Below are 22,845 nucleotides of genomic sequence, written 5' to 3'. Positions count from 1 at the left end.
TCCCAATGGGTCTAAGGCCCATTCCTGTTACTACTGAATTGGTTCATTACTCTATGCACACTATGCAAATATGCAAATTAGTAAATATCTGTGTGACAATTAATAAACGCTTATTATAAATAATATACATAGATACAGATAGAATATGGAATAATAGTTTCTCTGCAGCCTTTCAAAAACTTAATATTACAACGAAAAGGGAAGTTTAATCATCAGTGTCCTGCGGTTATTAGGAAGGGTGTGTGAACACAGACTAAAGAACAGGGGCGAGAGGGGAAATAAAATCAATTACTCACTCACAAGTCCAGTGTTCTGAGGTCTTGCATTTCTGTGCAGACACTACATTACTAGTGCACCTCTCTTTACTGTCTGCACTGTCCTTGCAGTTATGTTATTTTTCAGACTTCACTGTTTGTTCCTTTTCTTCCACCTTTTCCCTCTGCACTTATTTATTTATTTCTTATTTATTGAATTTATTCTGCTTTAGATTTTTAGAGTGAAGCAACCCAGGAGATACATGGTACATAAAAAAGAGCATCCTAGTCCCTAACCCTGGCACTGCTGCTGTCATAGCCATTGGCTGCTTGTTCCCAACGTCAGGTCTCTCCCAGCAAGGCGACCAATGTTGGAGGATGGAGAAGGAGGGCTGAGAGTGTGGTCCTGGTGCTGATGTCATAGGAGGAGTCTCTGCAGCCCAACAGGAGAAGGATTACAAGGGAAGGAGCTGCAGTAGGCAGGAGGCATCTATCCACAGTCTGAGAGCAAGCTCAACTTTCAAAGAAAGTTCTCCAACAACTAGATGCTGGGTACCCGAGGCACTGCAGAGCTGCACAGGGGCCATTAAAATGAAATATAGCCTGGCAGGGTACAGCACTGGCACCTGGCACTAGATACACCAACAAGTGTGCCTGTGCTGACTCCACTATCCCTTCATCAGCCATTTACTTCTGTTTTATCCATTTGTAGAATTTTTTTTTTTACTACCTGGTCTTTTTAGTATTTATTTTTTTGGTCGATTTGTTCAGAGGATTGTTATGAAGACTTTGTCTTGAAGAGGGCAAGCACCATGGAGGGATCTAGTTTTGGGATAGACACGATATTGTCCAATGCTGGTTCTGGCAGCCCTGGTATGTTGAATGGAGACTTTAGCCGGGATGGCAGAGATTTTAGGAACCAGGGACCACCTCTCTCTCCTGGTTCGGACATAGACACTGTGGGAAGTTCTCCTTCATCTCCTATTTCAGTGACAATGGAGCCGGGAGATCAGCACCGGCTGGTGGACAGCGCACATCTCCATCATCTGCACCACAACCACCAGCAGGCTGCACCCCAGCAGCAGCAGTCCCCCTCTCAGCAGGCTGCCCCAAGGACTTCCACCTCTTCCTTCTTAATTAAAGACATTTTGGGAGATAGCAAACCTCTAGCTGCTTGTGCCCCCTATAGCACCAGTGTGTCCTCGCCTCATCACACCCCCAAACATGAGGGCAATGGGGCTCCAGAAAGTTTTCGACCCAAACTAGAACAGGAGATGCTGCAAGATGGCAAGGGCAAAGTAGAAAAGCTACGAGATGACCTCCATTCAGATATGAAAGGGCATGGTGAGTCTTACAAACCTTGTCACTAAGTAATGAATTATTATACAAATGTTAAATGATTTTCATTTTATAGACTGATCCTAAAAAAATGCTAAAAATGTGTTTATCAGTTGAAGAAAAGTAGTTCAATAATATAAATCCGTTATCATTTTTAATTTGACTTTGTATCAATGTTGTATTCAAATCCTAAAGGAATATTTTTTCTGGCAATGGTAATATAATAATAATAATAATAATAATAATAATAATGATAATAACATGAATAATAATACAAAAAATAATACTGATAATAACAATTAGCTATGGATATTTTAAACATTCTCACATAACATTGCATAAGATTAAATCACTATATAAAACTCTGGCATTTACTTTCTATCAAAAATATTAATTTGTGAGCTTGATACCGAAGCAATAAGGTTTTAATTTACACATAATCCCTTGTTAAATAGGAGCCCGATTATTGCAAACTGCTGTGTTAATTAAAAAGATCTCGCTTTTCTATTGAATGCATTTTTAGCAATTTTGCACAGGCATCAATTAATTTCCAGCGGGTTAATAATATGTAGGAAAAAAAAAAACGTTCCCGCTATACAACCATTATCTGTTATCTAATATCATAGAATTAATTTCACCATTCATTTCTTTATGGTCATGTTTTTTTTTTCTCGTGAATTAATGATCAAAACCAGATGTACAGTGTGGCCTGGCGATTTTTGGTGTGTAAACCATCCTCCCCAGTGGGTCAATTAGAGAGATTATTGTTCTTCCTGCAGGGAAGATAAAAAAAAACGCTGGAGAAGGGAAAAAAACTGGTACAAACAGAGATGGTTTTTGACATATCGATTTTTCTTCAGTTCAGCAAAAAAAAAGAAAAAAAAATCAAGGTTGATAAATTATACCTGGTCCCGTTACAACTTCTCACCTGGCATGGGAAAATAATGAAGGCATACGGGGAAAGGAAGTGAGAGATAAAATATTAATACTGGAAAAATAGTGATCGTAGGGTGAACAAAGAATTCATACAAAATAATATATTTAATTTTTTTTTTTTTTTTTAAATAAGGATAGTGATGCTATTTTTTATAACAATAAAAATATTATTAATAATAATTATTATGATTGTTGTTGTTATTTACACATTTCAATGTATCTATCATCTTGTATCTATTTATTAACATCTATCAATCAGTTATAAATGTATCTATTATCTATCCTTTATCTATTTATCTATCTATCTACCTAGCTTTCTATCTCATATGCCATCTGCCAATTTAGTGGACAAGTTTATACCTACTGTTATAGCCATCTCTCTATCTGTTCTAACATCTATCAGTCAATTATCTATCTATCTATCTATCTATCTATCTATCTATCTATCTACTTTTCTATATCATATCTATCTTTCTATCATCTGCCAATGTAGTGCACAAGTTTATATGTTCTATTATATTCCTGCTTCTATAGGTCCAAAGGAAGAAGGAGATAGGGAAATATCCAGCAGTCGGGATAGTCCCCCTGTAAGGTCCAAAAAGCCCAGGAAGGCCAGGACTGCTTTCTCAGATCACCAGCTCAACCAGCTAGAGAGAAGCTTCGAGAGACAGAAATATCTGAGTGTCCAGGACCGAATGGACTTGGCAGCAGCCCTAAACCTCACAGACACCCAAGTCAAGACCTGGTACCAAAACAGAAGGTGAGGACAGTAAAATGGGCAAAAAAACTAAACATATTTTCAAAGTATAGTGTGATACATCAGTGATCATAAGGCAGGAATCTCAAGGTTCTGTAGTAGAACACTATGGTCATCCTAAAATACAGTAGCTTCTTATAGAAAGAAATTAATGTAATATGCACATAATATCTGCTGAGAAGTATGAAGTAATGTTTCGAGCAAAATCCTAAACCACATAGAAATCTCCCTACCCATTCTGAATTATTGTGCTCTGGCTTACAGTAGGTTATGTCCATACTAGTTATGTGATAGTATCAACCAGCAACAGATTTAAAGGGATCTACAATTCTAATTACAAATGCAAATCTAACATAATTAGTATTTCTCCCCCATTCACTTTCTGTATCCCATGGTATTTTTCGGAGTTTTCATCTGCACAGTGGAAAACCCACAAAGTGGCCATAATGAGATAAATATGGCTAATTAATAGCTTCAAAGCCAGGGAAAAAAAATCACAACTAATATACACATGAATAAATAATGTGTAAATCTTCATTACAAAACTAGGGACAGATTACTCTTCCTGTGGACCAGGAATCCACTGGCAAGAATTCCCATTGCAGTCTCATTATGCAGTGTTGCAATGGAAGCAGGGAAATTTTTTTGGGAGAATTCAATTAAAATAGTGATTTTTTTAAACTAATTCGCATATGATATTATATTAAATTAATTTAATTTATGAATATTACATGATCCATGTTGTGTCTACACTCATCTTGTAGCAGCAAACAAATTCCAATTCTATTTTCCATAATTTTCTGTCTCATTACAGACTCTTTCAGCCACCCTAATTCTGTCGGAAAAAATTAGTGTCATTTGCATGCAATGTATGATAATGTGTCAGGGGCTTGTGTATTATATCCCCCCATAGTCCCCTCCACCAGCAGTGGCAGCTCTATAGGCTCTTAGCTATACTGGTTTGGCAGAGAGATCAACTAGACAGAGTCTGAATTTGGCTCTTCAGTTATCAATTTCACAAGTAGGAAAATGTAGATATATTGTGAAATTAACTCATTAGCATCATTTTGCTTCCCATGTGACATCCTAGTCTGTCTTCTCCCAAGAGTACTTGAAGCCTTGGGTATCTATCACTTCTATACAAAATAATTTGTATACAAGAACATAATACAATAATCACATAATGCAAATATATAATTCAGTAATCCTATAATAATACTGTAGACACATAGTTGCAATACAAAACCCTCTAGTAAGATAACCCAATAATAATAGACTCTTGTAGTGTAGTAGTTTATAAAATGACTGCATTTAACATTAAGGCAATAATAATTCTGCACGTGCAATAATACAAAAATAATATAGTACAGTAAAGAATTGTAATATAAAGACTTCACAGTACAATTGTAACAGTACAGTAAAGCAATGCTATAGTATAGTAAAGAATTGCAACATAAAGACTTTACAGTACAATCATTCATTAGCATTCCTAGAAGAATATAAAAAAAACAAAAAATACTACAGCAGATGTAATTATAGTATTATATCATACCATCCATTAATAATATACAAATACTTATAGCACAATTAAAAACATAGTAAAAAATATAATATAATAGTAGTTATTTATTGGAAGGAGTAATGCAGATAGTAATTACAGACAATAATCCAGAACTGTTTACCAATAATGTAAATGTTGAGAGTAATACAAGGTGAGCTTTTAGTAAAATTAATGAAGAGGATTTATAATAGTATAGTAATCTCTTTGTAGTAATATAATAATATAATAGTGAATAATAATATTAGGTGTTAGATAATAATAGTATTAGGATATTATTCTAATACTATTATTAGGTATTTATTATGATTTGGGATTAGCAATATATAATAATACAGCACTGTATTAATAATAATGTAAATGGTAACAGTTTTACAAGGTGAGCGTGTATTATAATGGAGTATGTCCATAGTATAATTAAGAAGATGATGCATAGTAGTATAACAATAATCCAGTGAAATATCATTAGTAACATAGTCTGTACTATAGATTACTACATTCTAATATTCATTGATACTATTGATTAATAACCCAGTACTGTAAATTATCATTACTATTAGTATCTACTATAAATTAATTAGTATATTAAGGGATTTACAATATCTAGTAATCCAGTCATTTGACGGCATCATTGTCTCCTGTAGACTAGGATGGTGCAGTAGTCATACCAGCACATTGTCTGAGCTTCTACTATAAATTCCTATTGATGATGAGGATGAGACACATCTAGCAGCAATTGTAACAAAGCCTCCAAAGCTCCATAACTCTCTCTGGAGCTCTGGATAGTCTTGAGCCTGTTCTCATCTACCACAGCTGGTGACTTGTGGGGGGCCAGAATGCCTAGGACTGGGGTGATGTGTGATGTTCCATAGACTCTTAGAAAGTATTTGCACTGTTCTGTATACTCAGTATTGATTTCATTCCTCCCTAGGACAAAATGGAAGAGGCAGACAGCAGTGGGGCTGGAGCTTTTGGCTGAGGCTGGCAATTACTCTGCTCTTCAGAGGATGTTCCCTTCGCCTTATTTTTATCACCCAAGCCTGCTGAGCAGTATGGACAGCACCACAGCAGCTGCAGCAGCTGCAGCAATGTACAGCAGTATGTACAGGACTCCACCTGCACCCCACCCTCAGCTACAGAGACCCCTAGTCCCAAGGGTGCTCATTCATGGCCTGGGTCCTGGGGGACAACCAGCTCTTAACCCTTTGGGTAACCCCATCCCTGGCACACCTCACACGCGGTGAAGCAGCACCTGTTTTTAGTTTTTTTTTATTACCTACAGCACTATCACACCCCACAAGGACAAAAACTGAAGGAGGTAACCAGAATAAAGGGACATGTGGGAGGCAATTTATGGGCACCCCCTGTAAAGGCTCAGACATCAAGCACCTAATACAGGAAGAACTGTAACTTATATAGAGCAGAACCCTAAAATGGAGCAAGAGGACTAACTCCATGATGGAGAAGATGAGGAGCAAGAAGAGCCCAATGCCCGGTGTCCACTGCCAGGGGTGAGGGCACAGGTGCCAAGGAGCAGGAAGACAGACTCCAGTCCAAAGGAAAACACAAGAAGGAGTCACAAAGGAAAATAAGAACTTTGCACTGACTACTGAGTAGTGGCATGCTCTTTAATATACAATGTACATGGGAAAAGACTCAGATATCATATTTATTCTATGTTGTCCAAAAGTCACAACTACTCGTCCATTTTTTATGTCTTTTTTGAACAAAAATCTAATAAATAATTAGAGAAAAGACAGATTTTTTTTTGGTGATAAAAAAACCCTACAAAATAATAAATACAATGTATCTCTTTTTTAACATGGAGAAAAATAATAATAATTTTAATAAAATAAAAACACACGAGGAGATGAATCGGTTACGTTAATGAGTTATAACTGTTTACAAAATTAATTGTGGGTTTGGGTTGTTCTAGGCAGAAACAAAGAGAAGTGTTCTAGATATAAACGGGAATTCTAAATGTTCTAGAGAAAGAAAGGAGTGTTCTAGATCTTTATATAAATAACGGAAATTGTAAATATTTACGCCGCTTTATCCGTTATGGATTTGAAATGGAGCTTGTTTGGGGAGGGTATGTTTTGGGGGTCGCCCCCGGCAGCAGCGTGTCCTGGTTTTTTATGAATTTTAAACACGTTAATGAGGAAAATGAGTGATTTGTAAGGTTGGGTGGCGGCCTGGGAAGCGAGGAGCTGCTGCTCTGTCTGACAGCTGTTCCGGGGCAGCAGAGAATCTCAGGGAACAGACAGTAGGCGAGGAGCGACCCGACTGAGCAATTACATCGCCCGAATCAAAGGCGAGATCAAGGCTACAGACAAAATGGGCACACACTCTTCTATGTACTAGACATTAACAGCAACGGGGGTCCTGGAGGTGGCACAAAGAAATGCCCAGTGCATAACATCCATGTCTAATGCTTCATCTGTGTGTGTGTGTGTGTGTGTGTACATCGTCACCATAGATTTATTTTAGCTGTACGTTGTTGATTCTATTATTTATATTTGAATACGTCTTTACAATCTATCTATCTATCTATCTACCCATCTATCTATCTATCTATCTATCTATCTATCTATCTATCTATCTATCTCTATCCATCTCTGTGTGTCATCGTTTATTAAATTATCTATATCTATTCGTAAGTCTTTATAGTCTGTCCATCAATTCTCTTTATCAATCTCTGTGTGTGCCATCTACATTTTTGTTAAAGGAATTTCCATACCAGTTAATTTGTTCTATTTATCGAGCTATTTTTTTATTTTTTTATTTATCTTATCCATCCATCTACATGTGTCATCTAACTATACATTTTTTTGTATTTTGTATGTAATTATCTATACATGTTTCTATCTCTTTATACGTCTCTATGTGTCATCAATATTTTACTTTAAATAATTATCTATAACTGTTTGGTAATTTTTGTCTTTAAACTTATTATATATCTAAATATATCCATCCATTTTTGTCATCGTCTTTTCTATTTAATTATCTATCTTTAGCTATTTTTCTATCTATCCATCTCTGTGTTATCTGATTACTTTTATTTTTGTGCATGTAATTATCCATGTTTTTTCTATCTATCAATCAATATATCTATTTTCCTATCTATTTATCTATCATTTATCCAAATCTCTCTACTCATTTGTCTATAATCTAGCGTTGCATAATCAGAAAGGTGTAAAGGTATAATATACTTTATAGTTATTTTCTAATTAATGAATGCAAATATATCTGCAATTAACTGTAGTAAAAGCCTCCTTATCCTCGTCCTCTTCCCCTGTAACGTGGTGTATTTACGGCTGGTAGTTTTAGTAGTTTTAGCTATCGATCCTCAGCTTTTTCTTGCCACACTTTATTAGTCCTGCAAATAACAAGCTGGAACCGTTCAAGGTGAAGACAATATTTCCTTCCATGAAATTAGAAAGATATCCAGCAATTATGTATAAAAGATTCATGGAGTGGAATCTTCTGAGCTCCTCTGAGGGCTGAGCTGCTCTGGACCTTTATTGTGGTTTTCTGTCTGGTTTTTGCTGTTGGGTAGGAGCCCCCGGGCACATTTATTTGGGCTTTGCTAATTAGGCAATGGTTTGCTGATTTCTCTGCTAATAAATTTGCGTTAAAACCATATTGACCTCTGCGGTATCCAACAATGAGAGGGGGAAGAGCAGGAACGCCCTACTAGTTTGTGCCCTTGTATCTGCTGTAATTATTCCTTGCTGGGGACCTTGCAGCCAACTGAGAGCCTATTCTTCCTCCTGCACAACATGACTAGATGTAGCAGTGCTGACTTTGTCCTCTGCAAATATATTGGGGTAGCACTGTTGATTTGGTCACATCTATCTATCTATCTATCTATCTATCTATCCATATATATATATATATATATATATATATATATATATATATATATATATATGTATTCCTTCTCACATAATGACGTCTCCCTGAACTTAGCAAACTTTCTTATTCTACCTGCAGCCTCACAATTGCATTACAAATACAGCTCTGCTACATCTATATCTACTGTGCCCTTTTGGTGGATGACTATAATATAGGCATTTACATATATTCACTATCTTTTCATCTTAATATTAAGCTTCTTTAGCAGAAACCTCAGCAATTGGAGGATGTTCTAAATATTCAGGGGGTATCAATGCAGCCATAACTGTAGGGGAATAGATGAGATCGCTGCCTTGATCTGTTCTGCATCTAGATTGGTGAATGACATGGATGTTCCAGCATTTTTTTTACATGTAAATCTTTGCTTGGCTAACCTGCTTATTATGGCATTTCTAGAAGATCACAGTTTCTTTTATTCATTGCCTCTAGCAAATAGAAGAAGCTTTTCTAACACCAGGCTTTATAGTGTGGGTGGATTGGAGCTTCATCACACTTCCAGGATAATGTACTGGGGGATCACTATCGCCACCAGCAAAGAAGGATGCTAAGATTTTATTAAGGCTACAAAAAGGGGGCACATCATTCTTTGTTTAGTATAGTAACCCACCTTTAGTTAAGTCATAAAGTTGCATCTCTCCTTCTACCATTGACATCTGAGATGACAATAGCAATAGAGCACTCAGCAAAAACTTTCCTTCTTATCTTTTACAATTCCACAGCAATAAAACGATTTAAAGAGAGTGGGTAGAGCCACGCAGGCTTCTGATTTACAGAATAATAGAACCTATTACTTGGGAAGAGTTGAAGAGATCACAAGGCTCTTCTGAGGAAAGTAAAGATACAATGGGGTGAGGAGAAATGGTTGTGTTCACATTGGAATCTGCAATAGTCTATCAGCACAAGTGTCCTAAGTGACTCTGAATAGCCATAAAACGCTGGTAGGAGCCTGACTCTGCCTCTTGGCTCTTTTTTTTGTCTTTTCTATAATTTTCTGGTCATTTGGAAGTCACAGATATGTTATTTAAGAAAACACAGGGAATATAGGAAAACACAAACAATCATTCTAGTCAAGTGCAGCAGGTAAAGTGTAAGAGAGATTCAGCACTGTGGACAGCTCCTGGATATTATCCTATTTATTTACATGAAGGGAGCTGGAAGAGGCACTCATGTAGTATGGGAATTGTTATTAAATATCGATATTACTACTATTAACACTAGAATCCCACTTGCAGTGTCTGACTTTTTGATAAATATTATTATCATTACATTGTAATGATCACTGATCATTGTAGTCTGGAGTCATACTGAGTTAAAATTAAATATAATTATTATTATTATTACTGCCACTACTACTACATTAAAATGATCATTGATAGGCTGGAATCACACTTGTAGTGTCTGAATTCAAATAAAATATCAATATGATTATCATTACTACTTTTACATTAAAATGAGCACTTATAGGCTGGAATCACATTTGTAGTGTCTGAATTCAAATTAAATATTATTATTATTATTACTACTACTACAGCATTAATAGGCTGGAATCACACTTGTAGTTTCTGAATTAAAATTATATATTATTATTATCACTGCCAGTACTACTACATTAAAATGAGCACTGTTAGTCTGGAATCACACTTGTAGTGTCTGAATTCAAATTAAATAATAATATGATTATTATTACTACTACTACTACATTAAAATGAGCACTAATAGGCTGGAATCAAATTTGTAGTGTTTGAGTTCAAAATAAATATTATTATTACTACTGCTACATTAAAAATGACCATAGATAGGCTGGAATCACACTTGTAGTGTCTGAGTTAAAATTAAATATTAATATGATTATTATTACTACTAAGTATAGGCTTATAGGCTGGAATCACATTTGTATTGTCTGAGTTCAAATTTAATATTATTATTATGACTACTACTACTACCACTACATTAAAATGAGCACTGATAGGCTGGAACCAGTGGTGCCTGCTCTTTGAGCCACACACAAGAGTGGGTATAAAAGAGAAGAGTGAATATTTCCTTTACATTTTAACATTCTTTTTTAATTAATTTCTGTCTTCATAAAAAAATAAATAAACAACAATAACATTTAAATAAACATTTAAAAACAATTTCAACCATCTAGTATACTCCCTGCAACATACAGTGCATCACCTGGAACACTAAATGACCACTGTGCACTTTTTGTATCACATGTCCTGATACAATTTATACACCTTTCACTGTGATATAATTTATACACTTTGTAATGTAATAAACATCATACTGTTCCTATTGTGATACAATTCATACACTTTGTACTATGATACAATTCAAACTGTTCCTATTATTGACACATTCCATACACTTTGTATTGTGATACACTTCATACTGCTCATATTGTGATATATATCATACACTTTGTATTGTTATACACTTCATACTGTTAATATTGTGATATATATCATACACTTTGTATTGTTATACACTTCATACTGTTAATATTGTGATATATATCATACACTTTGTACTATGATACAATTCATACTGCTCATATTGTGATAAAGTTCATACTGTTCCTATTACTGATACATTTCATACACTTTGTATTGTGATACACTTCATAGTGTTCATATTGTGATACAATTCATACACTTTGCATTGTGATACACTTCATACTGTTCATATTGTGATACATTTCATACACTTTGTATTTGTGATACACTTCATACTGTTCATATTGTGATACATTTCATACACTTTGCATTGTGATACACTTCATACTGTTCATATTGTGATACAGTTCATACACTTTGTATTTGTGATACATTTCATACTGTTCATATTGTGATACAGTTCATACACTTTGTATTTGTGATACATTTCATACTGTTCATATTGTGATACAGTTCATACACTTTGTATTTGTGATACATTTCATACTGTTCATATTGTGATATATATCATACACTTCGTTTTGTGATAAACTTTATAGCATTCATGAATGGTGTCACTAATAGTGTCTTGTGTAAATTAAAGTATTAAGTTATATTTCTTCTACAGCTCCCCTCCTGGTTGTGGCTTAAATCTGAAATCACACATGTTCTTTTGGGAACATTTATCCCTGAATACAATTCCATCCCTTTTCCTTACAGAAAAAAATGATACATAAAAAGTACATTGAAAACTAAAACAGTAATCCAGCCTAATATCCAGCATCAAAATTCAACAGCAAAACCTATTTTGTGTACCTTAAAGTGGTTTCCCCAATGCAATGGCCTAAAAAAAACTAAGCAAAAAAGGAAGAAAAAAGACCAAAAAACCCACCAGGAGCTTTGTTGATGCTGTTTGGAAATCCCAAACCAAATTTTCTAAAAAAATGCTTTATAAAAAGCAAAGCATGCAAGTGTGACAGAGTACATAAATATCATTACTGCATTATTTCTTTATTCATTTCTAGTATATTAAGTGGTCTAACACCATTTTAGAATTTTATTATTTTGATAAATTCTGCAAAATAAAATCAAAATGAAAATGTTCTAGTTTATTTTGGAGAAAGCACCAAATAGTTTCAGTTTTATGTTGTATGTCCTATAACATATGTACACCTACTCCTACATATTTTTACACTGTACAAGTCGTACATGGAGGTTCTCACCAGTCATTTGGTATTTTGGGGGTCATTTACTAAGGGCCCGATTCGCGTTTTCCCGACGTGTTACCTGAATATTTCCGATTTGCGCCGATTGTACCTGAATTGCCCCGGGATTTTGGCGCACGCTATCGGATTGTGGCGCATCGGCGCCGGCATGCACGCGACAGAAATCAGGGGGGCGTGGCCGAACGAAAACCTGACGGATTCGGAAAAACCGGCGCATTTAAAAAAAAAATTGTGTCGCGAAAATTTCACTCACCTTCATCCAGGATAGGCCGGTGTATTTCGAGGCATTCCAGCGGACTTCAGCGCAGCAGCGCCACCTGGTGGACGGAGGAACTACCATCATAAATCCCGGCCGGACCCGAATCCAGCGCAGAGAACACGCCGCTGGATCGCGAACGGACCGGGTAAGTAAATCTCCCTCTATGTGTTTTTTTCACCCAATACTTTCCACTTGTCTATATTTATTTCTTTATATATCTCTGGGGAATTCAACAACTTTGTAGATTTACTACTGTAAGTATCAAACAGCACAACAACACATTTTTGAACTTGCACAGGCATTTTTTTTTTAGTAAAAATTACTATATCTAGATGTAAATATTGATAATATTTGTTATAGATATAGCTAATACAGGCCTGGCATCTCTGCCATGTCATGGGTAACTGACAATCACATGATCAGTCATGATCAGTGTTCAATAAAGCCTGTAACAGTACCAATGTTTCTACTCAATTCTCAGTTTATTAAAGGGGTTGTAACTTAATTTTTTACCTATCCACATGTGGCAAATTAGTTTGAAGAGACTCCCCTGTTTAAAGAGAATAATGGACCTGCATGAGTGCTGTCTGCCTATATATCTATATGATTGGCTAAGATAGCCTAGCACTGTACTGAGGTATCTCTTTCATTCCATAAGTGCCAGTGATCATGCTTTACAACCACTACATACAAATAGGGGAAACAGATTCTATTTTTATCATCATTGCATGTGCTAAAAATGTGCACACCAAAATTGGGAACCACCATCTGTGCTGTCCCCTTCCTGTGCAGCAGGGCTTTACAGAGAGTTTGCTGCACATGCGTGGCCACTATCCATTCAACTCTATGCAATCGCTAAGTGTATAGTCTCCGCTATTTACTTCACTCCTATGGACTGCGGCTGCTGGAAGGGGGTCATTGGACTTAGTGTTTCTTCCCCAGTTAGAACGCATGTATTTATTGCAGCATGTGGATGGGATTTACCATATATACTTGGGTATAAGCCGAGCTGAATATAGGCGGAGATCGCTAATTTTAGCTCAAATAAATGGGAAAACCTATTGATTCGAGTATAAGCCTAGGGTGGGAATTGCATTGGTCACATCCTCCCCGAGTAATGGAATGCCTAGTAGCCTGTCTCAGTCCAGAAATACTCCATGCACCACCTATGTAATGAAATGCCCTGCAATCCCCCTATGAATGCCATGCTCTGTGGCCCCCTTTTAATGAAATGCCCTTAAGCGCCCTCTAATAATAAAATGGCATACAGCTCCCTAATTAAATGCCCTGCAGCCCCCTATTTAATAAATGCCCTGCAGCCCCCCATTATTCAAATGCTCTGCAGTCCCCCTATTAATTAAATGCTCTATAGTCCCTCTATTATTGAAAAGCCCTGCAGCCCCCTTATGACATACCCTGCAGACCCCTATTAATGAAATGCCCTGCAGCCCCCTATTAATGAAAAGCCCTGCAATCCCTCCGTGTGTAAAACATACTCACCTTCCGATGCTCTCTGCAGCTCCACTTTCTGCCAACACTGCCGCCTTATAGTGGTCGCAGGCAGAGCGCATGAGTGTGTAAGTTTACTATTTTTTTTATACACTTGAGTATAAGCCAAGGTGGAGTTTTCCAGCACATTTTTTTGTGCTGAAAAACTTGGCTTATACACATACTTGCCTATCTGAACATTGTTTTGTGCTGAAAAACTTGGCTTATACACATACTTGCCTATCTGAACATTGCAGATAAATTGTACATTGATGTCAATGGGATTTTTAACGTATACGGTAAACCTCCGTTCTTAATTTTTTTTTTAACTGAGATAAATAATGGAGATTTGAACTGTAGTGTGAACTGAGACCTACTCGTATTGTGAAACATTGTTGATTCAAGCTTTTGTAAATGATATAAATTCTAATAATAAACGTATTTTAACAAGCACTGACTGGGGTCTAGGAGGTAGCCAGCCATGGAAAAGGAAATACAATCTTGGATAAAAAAAGATCTAAGCCTCTTCTTTCCTCTCCTTGTACTGTGGAATTAACAGGGAAATTGTCTGTCTCCATTTCTCTATTAAAGTGAAGTCTGCATGATGGGTAAAGGCAGATTTCTTGACTAAAAATGCCAGAGGAAGGTAACAGGTCATTACATCCATCTAATGACTAGCACTTGAGCTTTGCTGTGGGTTGCACACGCTGAATAATTATGATGGGTAAGGAATATGTGATGACATGTGGCAGGATGATATATTTACAGAAAATAGTGCCATGTTTACCGCGTCTCTCTAATGCAATGAACATCCGAAGCCTCCTTATTGTCTTCTACAGGAAACTTACAGTCAATAAAACGCCACAAATCTGGTGGCTGTCTAGTGTTGTAATAGAGTTTGGGAAATACAGAGTAACTGAAATATCAGGGCATAACATATTGGCATTTTTGTTATGATGTCGTACCACCAACCATTACAAAGACCTTTTATTAAGATTAAGATGTCACCAGACAATTATTTATTTATTAACCAAGTTTTATCTTAAACATATGAGGAATTTTTAATTATTTTTTTTTAATTTTTTCACGTTACTATTCATTTTTGTATAAAACGTTACTCAATGCTGTATTTCTCACTCTGAACAGTAGTTATGATTGACTCTGTAATTCTGTAGGTAAATTCCATGCAGAATTTACCTCATTTACATTACACATAGAAGATTTTCATGAAGTACCCGTATGTTTGTTTTTTGAATGCATATTTATATAAAAAGAACTTTTATTCCGATGATGGTCTAAGCTATCTTTTTGTACGTGGATTTGTATGAGCTTGAGAGGCTCTGAGTGATAGACCAGTGTATACACTTAGTATTTGAAAATGGAGAGTTTTCTATATATGTCAGGATTGTATTATTCTTCCTACGGTCACATTATCACTATGGTCAATAAGTAACCTTAGGGTCACAGGAGAGGAAATGGTGAAGCCAACTTCTGCACTTGTCTATCTCCATCAATACCATTAAGCTGAATAGAGCAGTGGACACATGTACGGGCAAGTGCCCTAAGCCCTTTTTCTCAATCCATGGCAGCGAAATTACAGGCCTCTCTGATTGGCTTCAGCAATCATGTGACTGTACAAACTTTAGGCCCGGCTGGCTTAGTCAGAAGTGAGGTATTTCCTTTTTAGATGGGAATATTGAGCACTGTGCTAAACTAGAAACCCCTCCTTTAAATGAAATGAGTTTTGTTTCCAACTCACAAGTTGCTACAAATGCAACATGATCATTTCAAAAATTCCTAACAACATTAACTTTAATAAGATGTAATGCACACAGCAGCATCCTGCAATCTATGAGCAGACAGACAAGGATGCAATGAAGTTCCGTAATTATTGTAATGTAGCCCTAATATTGAAACAAAAAAAAATAATAAAGAAATAAGAAACTGGAATGTGATTGAAAAGGAATCCAAGACCATTCTTGCCCAGTAACTCAAACCTCATATTGCCTTATTTAAAGGAAATCTACCATTTGCTTTTATGCATTATCAACCAAACATACCTTGAGAATGCTGTAACTACATTGATGCAGAAACATGTCTTGTTTAATCCCTGAACCGACTGGTTTTGCTGAAAAAACAATTATAAAATTATGATTGTGAGGCTATGTCACACCTGTGGCTGCCTTGGTGCTTCTCTTCACCCTAATTATGCACTGCTCCACCCTTGTCCTGCCCAGCATAAGCTGAGAACACTGTATTCACTTTTTTGTCCTTGAAAGTCAAAAGTAATCAATCACTGCACCATCCCCCCGCTTCTGTGTATGAGTCATCCAGCTCAGGTTGATTAGTCCTGTCTGGACAGTTCAGGCAGTTCTTTTATGTACAGCAGCCAGCCTGCACCCAGCTTTCTCAATGTCCTGAATTTTATAATTGTTTTTTGAGCAAAACCACTTGGTTCAGGGATTAAACAAGATATGTTTCTGCATCAGTGTAGCTACAGCATTCTGAAGGTATGCAAAAAAACTAATGGCAGATTTCCTTTAAGATGTAACAATCCTTTCTTTCCTTCATTTGGCCACAAATTGTTTTACATGGTATCATAGCTCCTGCAACTTACAAAATCTTTAGTTTTCAAATGTTTTTGCTTTGTAGGTCAGAAAATGGATGGAAAGGATAATGGGTCCATCTCTGGTCTCGCCGGCTGTCTGACAAGTCTGCTCAGGTTATAGAAGGTTGTGCAGCAGCTTCCAAATTCATTACAATTTTTTAAATGCCATCTTGTGGTGTGGCCCTGTCATGCATGACATTTCTAAACAGCTTAATGTCGCAAGGGGTTAAAGCTGGACGCTCATGGTGCTGACAATTGTAAATGCTCATCTCGACTACAGATTTATAATAAAAACCTTGATTAAGATGGAAAAAGTGCAGGGACAAAGGTGATATCTTTTATGTTTGCGTCATGCACTCAATTATGAAAATATTAAACTTGTTCTGATATTGTTTCATGGGTGATCACACAATCTACATGGCTCATTCAATATTTCAAGAAATAATAGGAAGGATATTTAAAGGGAATCTTCCAGCTTCCAAATAACTGCACAGGTAAAACCAGCATCATATAAAGCACTTTATAAGCTTCTTAGACATATCTTTCCTGTTTTCCAGCAGGAGAAAATCCAGTTTTTATCTGTATGCAAATGAGATTATTGGTGCACCAGGAATGGGATGAATTGCCCCGGGTTTTTGGCGCACATGATCGGATTGTGGCGCATCGGCGCCGGCTTGCACGTGACAGAAATCGGGGGGCGTGGCCGTCAGACAACCCGACGGATTTGGAAAAAACTTAGAATTTAAAAAACTAAATGTGTCACAAGATCACGCACTTACATGCACTGGGAAGAAGAAGGTGAACTCCGGCGGACCTCGGCGCAGAGGCAACACCTGCAGGAAATTGTACGCACGACCTTAGTGAATCGCGCCGGACCCGAATCCTCATCTGACAACGCACTGCGGGATCTCGACAGGACCGGGTAAGTAAATGTGCCCCACTGTGTCTTTCTCTGCCTTTCCTGTGGGGCTCCTATAGAAGCTTTAAGTTGATAAATAGTCAAGTTATAAGCTGCTTGGTATATTAAATTTTCTCTTTAATGTAACGTCTGGTTGGCTGTTCAGAAGGTCATTTGGCCGGTAACAGATCGTGATAGACATGTCCATTTCGTGACGTTGTAGAGTTTATAGGATAAAGAGCCAGGTATAACAGATGCACTTTTCAAAAATTTCTGTCTTTTATTAGAAAAATGTCGGACAATGGGGCAGATTTACTTACCCGGTCCATTCGCGATCCAGCGGCGCACTCTCTGCACTGGATTCGGGTCCGGCCGGGATTTATTAAGGTAGTTCGTCCGCCGTCCACCAGGTGGCGCTGCTGCGCTGAAAAGCATCGGAACGCGCTGGAGTTCACCGGCTCGGGCTGAGTGAAGGTAAGTGCAAGCTCCGCAACAGATTTTCTGTTTTAAATGCAGCGGTTTTTACGAATCCGTCGGGTTTTTGTTCGGCCGCGTCCCCCTATTTCCGTCGCGTGCATGCCAGCGCCGATGCGGCAAAATCCGATCGCGTGCGCCAAAATCCCGGGGTAATACAGGGGAAATCGGCACAAATCGGAAATATTCGGGTAACACGTCGGGAAAACGCGAATCGGGCCCTTAGTAAATGACCCCCAATGTGTTTCAGGAATGCACCGTTCCCTTAGTCAGGTACAAGTTACAGCGTTTTACAGTAGATCATCGCCCAAGTTTTTGAGTTGTATTAACAAGTGCATAATAGCAGAGGAACATCTCAAAATCCAGCAACAGTATGTAAGTTCCGATTGTGATGGACCCGGTGGAGAAGGGACTAGGGTGTATCTGTAAGTGGACGGCAGTGGAGCGCTGTGTGCTGTGCGCTGTGACATGTCATAGACATAATTTCACATGTCTAAATGAAGCTCCACCCTGTCCTGTGACTAGTTCAGGTAAATTTGCATGCGTTAATATAAAGCTTTAAAAGATTATAACTTGAAATTTAAGCAGGTTCCCTTTCATTTCACACACACTGGGGTCAATGTAACTTCCCTTGAGCACCAATTTTCTGGCAGACAAGGCATGAAATATCTGCATTTTATGGGCGCACAATTACAGTTGTCACTTTCTTTCCCATTTGTGCTATTTGCTAGCGCAGTGGAGTAGGGAAAAGGGTAAGGGCACCTTGGTCAGCCAAATTTACTAGAATGTGGCACAGGTTATAACTAAAACCTACTCCAGCCATGGCATAGATGTAAATTCTGGCGTATGAGTGTGCACTAGGAGTGACGGCCTTAAACATCAGCCTCACATTTCTACCATCTGGTCTAGCTTTTGGCAAATATTATGGAGGCCTCTTGGTAAATACAGGCGGAAACTCTACCAGTTTGGACTCGTAGAACTAAACTGTCAGGTTTTTTGTGGAGACTACAGTAGATCTGGTGGGTCGGGCGCTCACTCCTCTCCTGCCCACCCCTCTCCAACACACTAAAAGTGTTGTTCGGGTTTGGGATACAGGAAAAGTGTCGGGAAGGTGTATATTATCAGGGCTTCTCCACCAGAATATTGTCAGAGAAGCCATAATGAATCTCTCCCAATATATCATGTATTTTTGTTCATTTAATGTTACATTAACCTAATTTAAGAACTTCCAAGAAGTTTCTTTTGCCTTGATACATAAACTCATAGAATTGAAAGTACTTTCTTTCTCTCATGAGCGAATCCATGCTTTTTCACACAGCAGAAAACACAAGTTGCATAATATTTCTATAAGCCAAGATGTAATGCTGTCCCCAGAGATCGGGTTTGGTCTTTAGCGCAAGCAGTAAGATGTTCCATGAGCCTCACTTAATTTTATTAGTATTATTCAAACAGCAATTATGTTTTATAATTTATATTGATAACCACTCAAATCCTATATATTAATCATCTCCTGTGATCAATACCGCATTGCTCCGTTAATTACCGCTCATTACGAGATTTTCCGCTTTGACTGTGTTGTGTAACTTTAATTATACTTGAATATTGCATAAATTAAATCGGCATTAACTTACACATAATTTATGTAAATACTGCACACAAAAGGGATGTTAATTACAAATAATTAATGCATATGATGTGATGACATTAAGTTTTGCTCTGTAACTAGTTTGTCAAACAAGGTTGTTCGAGGGAGATTTCATGAAATATTCCTTTCTATGTGGCTTTCATAGGTTTTGACATTTCACGAAGCAATTTATTCATTCTATGAAGTTATATGAGCATTAATGGAAAACATAAGAGGTATTTAAATGGCATGCAACGATAACACATTACACAAGGCCTCTCAAACTTTGAGGCAAGCTATAAAGGTGAGAAGTCCACTATCTGTAGGTAAACTGCAGGTACCGGAGTTACATTTACATTACTTATGATAAAATGTAATTTTGACATTGATTGCTAGGGTGGTGCCAGCACTGGTCATACCTGGGCAAGTCCTGGGGCCCAGAGCTGCTGCGGGGGCCCACATAAGGAATCCATGGGGGGTAAGGAAGGGCTGTATATAAAATAACCATGAGCTGAGCTGTCTGGCTGTTTATATTACAGGGAACAGGAGTCTATTTATTTTAGTTAAGAAACTTTATTAATTTAATTTTTCCTTTTTGTTCCCACTAGAGAGCTTGAAGCAATGATTGTTTCATCCCACTTTGGTGTGTATACTATCCTGAAGCGTCATTGCTACATTGGGGGATTTACTATAGGGCCGCACCTCCAGCTTGGCCTATGGGTTAAATTCTTATGCTAGAATTGTTGCCCATTTTATAATGTGGGTTCACATATAATTTGTGTCTGATGAAATGCAGATTCTATGCACATTTGTTGTCCAGTAGGGTAATATATCTGAATCAAAAATGCTGCACAAAACTGTTTTACAAAAGTTCTGTACAGTGCAACAACTGTTTCTGTGTGTCAACATCATGGTGAGCAACCAGGGGCGCACCTGCCATGAGGCGAGTTGAGATTCTCGCCTCAGGCGGCGCTCATCCTGCTAGACGAGGGGGCGGCGTCGGGCTCCCACCTGCCGGCATGTGCTCCGGCCGCCACGTCCCCCGTCAGCCGGCACATGGACCTGCCCTTCACATCAACCCGCCCGCTGGCCGGAAAACTTGCCAATCACATCCTCCAGCCTGCTGGCACTTCCCTACGCGGCCCGCCCATCACTTGAACATGCCCGCTGGCCGGCACACTCCCCCGCGGCCCGCCCATCACAGCCTCCCGCACGGCACATTCCGCCCCGCATCCCACCCATCACATCCACCCGCTCACCGGCATTTCCCCTCGCAGCCCGCCCAGCACATCAACATGCCCGCTGGCCGGCACACTCCCTAGCGGACCGCCCATCACATCCACCCGGCGGCACTTCCCCTCGCGGCCCGCCCTTCACATCCACCGCCCCGCCAGCCGGCACTTCCCCTCCCGGCCCGCTCATCACTTCCACTGGCCGCCCAGCACTTCCCCTCGCGGCCCGCCGGCCCGCACATCCACCTGCCCCGCAAAGGTACCTGCCCGGTCCAAAGTCCACACCGGTTCCCCACCCCCCGCTCGGATCCCCTCCCCCAGCTCGGATCCCTCCCCCCGGCTCCGATCCTTTTCCCCCCGGCTCCGTTTCCCCCCTTTCCCCCGGGACTGATTCCCACCTCCCTGGCAAAGCCTAGCCCCCACTGGAGGACAAGGCCGACGATGGAAGAAGAAAAAAGGTAAGGTAACTTCTTTGTATGTATGTATATTTAAGTATGTATGTATATATATTTGTATATTCTGTATGTGGTATATGTATGTGTGTGTATATTTGGTGTATATACTGTTTATAAATGTATTTGCTGTATGTATAGTCAGTATGCATGTGTATACATTCAGCATGCCACCATGTAAAATATAACATATGGCGGCACGCTGTATGTATTTTATGGTATATGGCGGCACGCTGTATATATTATATACTATATGGGGGCACGCTGTATGTATTATATACTATATGGGGGCACGCTGTATGTATTGTATAGTGTATGGCAGCATCTGTATGTATTATATGGTTTATGGCGGCACGCTGTATATATTATATACTATATGGCGGCACGCTGTATGTATTGTATGGTATATGGCGGCACGCTGTATGTATTATATGGTGTATGGCGGCACGCTGTATATATTATATAGTATATGGTGGCACGCTGTATGTATTATATGGTATATGGTGGCACTCTGTATGCATTATATGGTTTATGGTGTCATGCTGTATATATTATATACTATATGGCGGCACGCTTTATGTATTATATGGTATATGGCAGCACACTGTATGTATTATATGGTATATGGTGGCACGCTGTGTGTATTATATGGTAGATGGTGGCACACTGTATGTATTATATGGTATATGGGGGCACCCTGTATGTATTATATGGTATACGGAGGCACACTGTATGTATTATATGGTATATGACGACACAGTGTATGTATTATATGGTATATGACGACACAGTGTATGTATTATATGGTATATGGCGGCATGCTGTATGTATTATATGATATATGGTGGCACAGTGTATGTATTATATGGTATATGCCGGCACGCTGTATGTATTATATGGTATATGGGGGCACGCTGTATGTATTATATGATATATGGCGGCATGCTGTATGTATTATATGGTATATGGCGGCACGCTGTATGTATTATATGGCATATGGCGGCACGCTGTATGTATTATATGGTATATGGCAGCACACTGTATGTATTATATGGTATATGGCGGCACGCTGTATGTATTATATGGTATATGGCGGCACGCTGTATGTATTATATGGCATATGGCGGCACGCTGTATGTATTATATGGTATATGGCAGCACACTGTATGTATTATATGGCATATGGCGGCGCGCTGTATGTATTATATGGTATATGGCAGCACACTGTATATATTATATGGTATATGGCGGCGCGCTGTATTGATTTTATATTATATGGCGGATTGTTGTATGTATTTTGTTCTTTGTGGTAGCTCACTCTGTTTATAATATAGTACAATGGGAAACTCTATGTATTTTGCATTGCTTTATTTTCACATTAAACCAAT

The 22,845-nt window shown here is 38.3% G+C and overlaps 1 protein-coding gene across 1 annotated transcript; it reads left to right on the top strand.

Moving 5' to 3' along the window:
* Positions 1-673: 673 nt before the first annotated feature.
* Positions 674-6,600, top strand: BARHL2 (BarH like homeobox 2). The gene is made up of 3 exons (XM_072127775.1): positions 674-1,598; positions 3,063-3,288; positions 5,775-6,600. The coding sequence occupies exons 1-3, from the start codon at positions 1,067-1,069 to the stop codon at positions 6,085-6,087; spliced, it is 1,071 nt and encodes a 356-aa protein (XP_071983876.1). The 5' UTR covers positions 674-1,066; the 3' UTR covers positions 6,088-6,600.
* The last annotated feature ends 16,245 nt before the right edge of the window (positions 6,601-22,845 follow it).

This window comes from Engystomops pustulosus, chromosome 10 (genome assembly GCF_040894005.1).
Source record: "Engystomops pustulosus chromosome 10, aEngPut4.maternal, whole genome shotgun sequence".
NCBI lineage: Eukaryota > Metazoa > Chordata > Amphibia > Anura > Leptodactylidae > Engystomops > Engystomops pustulosus.
The sequence above is the reverse complement of the archived record's forward strand: the minus strand, read 5'-3'. Positions and strand labels throughout refer to the sequence as shown.

What these genes read in the sequence shown, in the direction of transcription:
- BARHL2 (XM_072127775.1), top strand. Translation starts at nt 1,067, where the DNA reads ATGGAGGGATCTAGTTTTGGGATAGACACGATATTGTCCAATGCTGGT. An exon ending in TTCAGATATGAAAGGGCATG is followed by an intron (nt 1,599 to 3,062) that starts GTGAGTCTTACA and finishes CTGCTTCTATAG; the next exon opens with GTCCAAAGGAAGAAGGAGAT. An exon ending in ACCTGGTACCAAAACAGAAG is followed by an intron (nt 3,289 to 5,774) that starts GTGAGGACAGTA and finishes ATTCCTCCCTAG; the next exon opens with GACAAAATGGAAGAGGCAGA.